Here is a 7,843-nt window from a genome sequence, read left to right as displayed (position 1 = left end):
AGGTTGCAGCAGATGGGAATCGAACCCAGAATCATCCGCTTACAAAGCGGACAGCGACACTAAAATTTATTTAGTGCTAAAGTATGACTTAGAGATGACTAAATGTCAATGTCTCGTCAGTCTAATTGATCATTTTTTATGTATTTTTGTCTGCTGAATCCATTCCCATAATTTTTTTTTCAAAAAGGTCAGGTTTTTTTTAATTAAATATAGAGTTTTCGATGATTTTTTCAAAATAAAATCTATTTTATGAGCAATTCTCTTTGAAATCGGCCGATATCGACCATTTTTTTTGAATTTTCTGATCAATTTGGCGTCTTCGGCAAAGTTGTAGGTATTGTTGAGGACTATTGAGAAAAAAAGGTACACGGAAAAAAAATTGCCGAATTCTTTATTAACATTTTTTTACAATTACTCAAATTCCCAAATGTTGATAAGTTTTAGAGGACAAAAAACCCCATTTTTGAGCCATAGAGAAGTATGGTCAAAAAAACTGCCGCCGTGTTATGAATTTTTGAAAAGGCAGTAATTTTTGGAAAAAAATCGAAATTTCATACAAAACAAAATTTGACTTTTTTTTATGTTAAATTTAATTTGCAATCGAAAAGTACAGATTTTTGATAAACTGCTCCGTTTTCAAGATATAGCCACCCAAAAAAATAGATATTTTTAGAAAAGGTCAGTCATGGTAGATATTTTTAGAAAAGGTCACTCTTGGTCAATATTTTTAAAAATCAAAAAACTGCAAATATTTCGCTTAAATCAAACTTTGGGTCACTATATCTTGAATACGGAGTCCTTTATCAAAAAAACTGTAAAGTACTTTTCGATTGCAAATCAAATTTAACATAAAAAGATTAGGTCTAATTTCGTGTTGTATAAACTTTCGATTTTTTTTTCCAAAATCACATTTTTTTCAAAAATTCATAACTTGGCGGCAGATTTTTTGACCATATTTATCTATGGCTCAAAAAATGGGGTTTTTTGTCCTCTAAAACATATAAAAAATCTCGAAAATCAAAAAATACGTATTTTGGGAATTTGAGTTTTTGTGAAAAAAAGTTAATAAAAAATTCGGCAATTTCTCCGTGTACCTATTTTTTTCTTAATAGTCATCAAGAATACCTACAACTTTGCAGAAGACGCACTTCGGAAGGAACCGGTCAAGAAAAATTTCAAATGGACAGCAGTGGCTGCGAAAGCAAGCCAGAGAGGGTGAAGAAAAGCCCCAAGAAATCCTTTGTTCTGCTATTCGTAAAGCTGTCTCTTGACCCCTTTCCTTCCGATCTGCATACTAGCCTTTATTTGTCGTTGGTTGATCTAGAAATTACCATCGAGTGATCTCAATATATTTATGTTGCAGACAGCGATAATGCGTGAAGCTACCCTAATGCACTTTTATGCTTCACGTGCGCAGGGCTCACAATCAACTGCCAGGCTGTTGACTTGTGATGCTGTGAGCGCGTAGATGGAGAAAAGTCATCTGTCCAACGTCATATACTGTCATTGTTTATGTTTCATTCTCTGTATGGTCGTCAGTAGTTAAATACACATTTTAATTTGTTAGATATTAAATTATTCTTTTCTTTGTGCGTGCGCGTTATTCCGTCGATCCCAGACGCTGGGACTCGTGCCTCCCTCACCCTGCGCACGAACACAAAAATTTACTATCGACGAATTACGATCGTGAGTTGTGAAAAAAATGTTTTAACTCAAGTATTTTTGTTCCAAATTTAATTTTTAGGCAGTTCTGTTTTTTTTTCTAATAGGTTCTTTAAACATATCAAACACAATAGCTTATAGGACCTTTTTTTTAAAAAAAAAAACTCTAGAGTTGAACACGATGACGTTGATTATGTCTATAGTTTTTTTTTTTAAGTAGGTCCTATCCCAAGTAACATTTTTTCCAGGAGTTCTACAAGAGCTCTTCAAGATAGCTACAGCATAGCAGTTTGGATCGAGGTAGGATAAAACTCTCTTCAAGCACTCTTCCAAACTCCTGAAGAAGTTTTGAAGAGAATTTTATCCTACCGCGGTCCAAACTGCTATGCTGTAGCTATCTTGAAGAGCTCTTGTAGAACTCCTGGAAAAAAATGTTACTTGGGATATCAGGGGTGCTCAAAGTTTTTGAATGCCGGGCCAAATTTGTAGCTCACACGAGCTTGCCATCCAAATGTAAAAATTGCTTATTTGAGAAAAAATAAATTAATTTATTTCAATCCATAATAGCAAAACAAATATAACTACCGGGGTTTTTTTTATTTCCATGTATTTTTTTGTTTTTTTTTTCGTCGTTAAAATAATAGTTAGCGAATAATAAATTTTTGCCGCATTTTTGTTCCAAAAAGCTTCCAATTTCATTAATCAGCAAAGTAAAAAAAAATAGCAAAACATATTATTCGTAAGCTTTTTATTGCAATATTGACCGAGCCACGTAGCCCAGTGGTAACGCTTCCGCCTCGTAAGCGGTAGATCGGGGTTCAAATCCCGGCTCGGACCAACACAACTGGTGATCTTTTCCCTTCTGGAATCGATTGCTTAGTAAAGGGAAGGTAGTGTATCGTCACAAACTGGACCTTATCACGACACCTTAGGGAGGCAACCTATGGAATGTTAACATTAACCTTAACATGTTAACATTAAGTTGAGAATGAAACTGCCACTGAATCCGCTTTGTAAATGCCGGCCCCGATACTCTTCAAGGGTGTTCCCCTCAGGAACAGGGAAAGATTTACTTTTTTTTTTACTTTTTATTGCAATGTTTATGCCAAAAATTCAATCAGGAAATACAGTATTTTTGTAAGAATTGTCAGATTTGTCAACAAATTTCATAACTTCAAATACCTAGGTGGTTTATAGGAGCAAGATAATTTTAAGGCTCAGTCCTTTAAAAATGGTGCGTTCTAATTTTTGAATTAATTTTTGAATGGAATGCCTATATTTTTGATATCTTTACAGTTTTTTCACTTTAGTCAAATTAGCATTCTACTAAAACGCTCAACCAAACTACACTTGAACTAAACCTTAATTTTTGAAAATTACAAATCACTGTACAGATTGGTCAAAGGGCCATTTTACATGATCATTCGAAATTTTTCGAGACGAAATTTGTCTGATCACGCCTTCCGTTGGACGGGGAAGTAAATGTTGGCCCTAGGGCGTCCAATTTTCCCGGGTTTTGAATTTCCCGGGAAACGGGAAAAATATTTTTGAAATCCCGGGAATTCCCGGGATCCCGGGAAATTTTTAAAGCAGTCTTAAAATCTATGTTTTAATAATATTTTATATTTTTTCAAGCTTAAAATTATAAATTTAATAATAATAATTGGTGAAAATCTACACTTCAATCTAAACAAGGACGACAGTTTTTAAATAAGTTAAAAGAAATTAAAAATGTTTTTTTCAGGATTTGAAAAAACTACAAATTTCATTTTCAATTTGTATATATATTTTTTAAATGCCATAACTAGAAAAGCTTGAAAAATTTCATCAAAAATGTCTACAAAAACGAGAAGCGACAACAAAACCAGACTTTTATTTGAAAAAGGTCCTATAAGCTATTTTCTTTCATGTTTCAAAAAAAAACTTTTTTAAAATTATTTTTATTAGGTTCTTTTCGGTACTTGGACCTGGTTAGGACCGAGTCGGCCTTTGTAAAAAGATTTCTAAAAAAAAATCTTTCGAAATAAAATGATACCAGATAAGTTTTGAATTTCTTATTTTATATAAAACATATTTTACTAATTATCATTAAGTTACTTGCACCAACTGAGGAAAATCAGGACTACAGGCAGGATTTCAGAGCAATAAATTTGGAAATCGGTGTACTAACTGTTTTGATTCCGGTGTTTGATGAAAAACAATTAAAGATTACTTTTTTCAAATTTAAAATCCTTAATATAAATATAATACCCAGTCTTTTAAAAAACATATAAATAAATAGAAAATATTCAAAGCGCCAGGCATTTTGTGGATCTGTGAACTAAAATTTAAACTATTTTCCCTGATAAGCCAAATTAAAGCTGATATATGCCGAATACAAATTTTAATGCTTTAAAATTCGGGTTGATTACTATGTATTCAACTGTTCATCTATTTCTACAACCAAATCTGAATTTCCAGACCAAAATTTGAATATTTTTTTCAATTTCGGGAATTCCCGGGACAAATTATGAAAATTCCCGGGATTCGGGAATTCCCGGTTGTGGGAAAATCCCGGGATTTTTGTCCCGGGAATTCCCGGGATGGATGCACTAGTTGGCCCCGGTCTAACCTAGAGGGTGAGGTCGTTAGCTCAATCCAGAGGGCTTTTGTTAATTTGATTTGGTTAACCGCGGTGGATTTTCTTGAAACAATTCGAACTGTCAAAAATCCACCAAAGCATCTACCACATTGATCGCACAAAAATCTGTGGTAGAAAAGTATCCACCGGTAGATGCTTTGGTGGATTTTTGACAGTTCGAATTATTTCAAGAAAATCCACCGCGGTTAACCAAATCAAATTAACAAAAGCCCTCAGGTGTAGGAGTCGTCTCCCTGCGTCCCGCCTCGGTGGAGTCACTGGTAGGCAGTTTGGACTAACAATCCAAAGGTCGTCAGTTCGAATCCCGGGGTGAATGGAAGCTTAGGTGTAAAAAGAGGTTTGCAATTTCCTCAACAATCAAGCCTTCGGACACTTAGTTTCGAGTATTGTTTATTGGACCTTTTAAAAAACAAACTCTGGATGTTAAGCTCATATATACCAACAATTAAATTGAGTGAATAACTTATTACTGTTCCCCCGGAACCGCTTTTATAAGCGATTTCATAGCCATAAAGTGAGGTTGAAATATTTCCCCATGTGTGATGTCCTTTCTCATTGCTCACCCGCTCAGGATCGATCGTTTACCTCACCTTTCACGCATCGCCATCTCATCCACTCACTTCACGTTTCTCACCGCTCACTTTGCTCGCTCGCAGTCTAACCACGAAAAGTGCCAGAGCAACACGCACACCATTTGCTGCTGCGGACTCGACTCGAAGTGAAAAATGGCTTTCGGAGACTATCCGGCGGAGTACAACCCGAAGGTGCACGGACCGTACGATCCGGCCCGCTTCTACGGCAAGCCGGACACCCCGTTCGGCCAGGTGAAGCTGGGTGAGTTGGGCGCTTGGTTTGGCCGCCGCGACAAGAACCCGCGGGCCGCCGTCGGTGCCGTGAGCCGTTCCTTCTGGAGATGGCAACACAAGTACTGGCAGCCGAAGCGGATGGGCATTGCCCCGTTCTTCCAGGTCATCGTCGGTGGCATGGTCTTCTTCTACACCATCAACTACGGCAAGCTGAAGCACCACAGGAACTACAAGTACCACTAAACGGTGGTTTTTCTGGAGCTGGAAGCGGGCCGGAAGCAGAACTGTCATTATGTAAGAATCGAGTGTGGGAGAATGTTTTGTGCCGCTAGATCTGGCCAACGGAAACCGGCCTGCTAGGAATGGGAGAAACGTGTAGGCATAGATTGCCGGAAGGATATCGTGAGGTGGAATTCTGGTAATTTAATTCGAGTAAAGAATTATGTAATTCGAGAAAATAATAAAAAAAATGTCGAAAATATGAAACATTTCGTTTTTCTGTCAGTGAGAGTGAACGGGAGTGCCGTGAATAAATCCATTTCTAATTTGTGTGCAAACAGTTAAAAAGGCTTTCTAATTTCTAAAATATTAGTCAAAACTGTCTATACTGTCTAAATCTATACTGTCTGATGAGCATTTTGTCTCAGTAATGTATTTTTTGCGATTCTATTAGGTTTGTATTTATGTCACGAATTATTTACGAAATTTATAAAAACGATATGAAATATTTCATAATTGACCTTCTCATTTTATTTTGGCGTAGGGCTACATCTAAAATAACCGATAAAAGTTTGATCAAACGCTAATAGAAACCAGTTATTTTATGACCTAAGATGCGCCTCCGAAGTAAATGCAGCAAGTTTTAGGTAGGTAGGTACCTAGGACTTGATCGGCGATTTTGTTCCATCATATTTTTCTAGCCACCGTCAAGTCAAGTACATAGATTTTTTTCAATATCTAAGCCGCATTGGTAAGCTCACAATGTTGGCGGATTTTTATGAAACGTTCCATCGGTAAGTTTTCTCATGTAAAAAAAAGAAACTCTTCCTCAGTTCCTGAGGGGAACACCATTGAAGAATATTGAGACGAAAAGTGCTTGCTAACTGGTTGGCCATCACCCTTAATAGTCTAAAAACCTCACCCAAAATTATACCTGAATTGGTGATATCAATATTCAAGGGGACCATAGTTGATCCATCGAAAAAAGTGTTGTCTTGACAATTTAAAAGCTTGAAAAATGGAGAGCGATGCACTATTTTTGTTGAACTGTGTATATGTTCTATCCGAAACTAATCAAAAATATCAAAAGTAAAGTAAATCCTTCCCAGTTCTTGAGAGGAACACCCTTGAAGAGTATCGGGGCCGGCATTCACAAAGCCGATTCAGTGGCTGTTTCATTCGCAACTTAACCCTCTACAACCCATCCCTGCCTTTAGACGGACTTCGATTTAAAAAATCGCCAAAATCAATTTTTCAACCAATTTTTGATCTTTAAAAAGCATTGGAAAGAAGAACTCTTAAAATTTTAGAAAGTTTATGGGTTGAATGTTTAACTTATTTTATTGTGACTTTGTCAATGTTTTTAAAAATGTATTTTTTCAGGGGGACAACTTTGGCAGTGTTTTTTTACTATCATTTCCTATATTTTAAGTAAAAAGAAGTATGCAGTAATTTTTGTAGTGTCCCAAACTATGCCTCTACGTTTTTTTACAATGTAAATGATAATGGTGCCATTTTATAGCAAAAAATGTGAAAAACAAGCAAAAATTGAAAAAGTGACTGTAAAAACATGAAGAAATTAGATAGGCAAAATGTAATGATAGGAGGTGATAGAATAGGCTAAACTTAACAAGATAAATGCAAATTAAAATACTAAAAATGAAACAAGAAAAAGATAAAACAAGAGAGGTAAAGTTTTTCGTAGAACAAAAGTTGCTTAAAATGGCCTTCTGAACACGTGAAAATAAAAATATTCGAAAAAAAAAATGGGCAGTAGAGGGTTGATATTTAACATATGATAAGGATAATGTTAACATTCCATAGGTCGCCTCCCTAAGGTGTCGTGATAAGGTCCAGCTTGTTACGGTACACTACCTTCCCTTTACTAAGCAATCTATTCCAGAAGGGAAAAGATCACCAGTTGTGTTGGTCCGAGCCGGAATTTGAACCCCGTTCTACCGCTTACGAGGCGGAAGCGTTTCCACTGGTGACGGTACATAAAAAAATACATAGGGCTTTTAGGACTCTATTTTGAAGTTCTTGACGGAAGCCGATGATTTCCTTTATTTGGCTACAGAGAGGTAAATTTAATGAGAGTAAAAAAACAAATGTGTTAAATAAAATACCAGGAAAACACATAATACCACATGAATTTAAAACAGTGATTAAAAAATAACACTTTTCGGCACTCAAAAAACAATGTTGAAAAAATCTACTATTTTTTGTGCGTACTTTTATCGGTATGGAAAAGTAGACACTTCATCACGTTTAAATGACAAGAAAAGTTGATAGTTTCACAATGGAATGAAAAAAGGTCCTTTTTAGCACTGCTTATTTAGGCTATAATAGTAGTTTATGCAACAAGTTGCAAAAAGAGGATTTCTGGAGTTTTTTTGAAAAGGTCCTATAAACCAAATTTTCATTTTTTGCTTTTTGGGTGTTTTTAGAACCGCCTTGAGTCAGGGGTATTCAAAAACACCCAAAAAGCAAAAAATGAAAATTTGGTTTATAGGAC

At 35.8% G+C, this 7,843-nt stretch overlaps 1 protein-coding gene across 1 annotated transcript; it reads left to right on the top strand.

Moving 5' to 3' along the window:
* Positions 1 to 4,937: 4,937 nt before the first annotated feature.
* LOC120416219 (putative ATP synthase subunit f, mitochondrial) lies at positions 4,938 to 5,595 on the top strand. Its single transcript, XM_039577918.2, has one exon. The coding sequence runs from the start codon at positions 5,029 to 5,031 to the stop codon at positions 5,350 to 5,352; it is 324 nt and encodes a 107-aa protein (XP_039433852.1). The 5' UTR covers positions 4,938 to 5,028; the 3' UTR covers positions 5,353 to 5,595.
* The last annotated feature ends 2,248 nt before the right edge of the window (positions 5,596 to 7,843 follow it).

Source organism: Culex pipiens, chromosome 2 (assembly GCF_016801865.2).
Source record: "Culex pipiens pallens isolate TS chromosome 2, TS_CPP_V2, whole genome shotgun sequence".
Taxonomy (NCBI): Eukaryota; Metazoa; Arthropoda; class Insecta; order Diptera; family Culicidae; genus Culex; species Culex pipiens.
This window is presented reverse-complemented; position numbering and strand designations above follow the sequence as displayed.

Coding starts and splice junctions, on each gene's coding strand:
- LOC120416219 (XM_039577918.2), top strand. CDS start 5,029: ATGGCTTTCGGAGACTATCCGGCGGAGTACAACCCGAAGGTGCACGGA.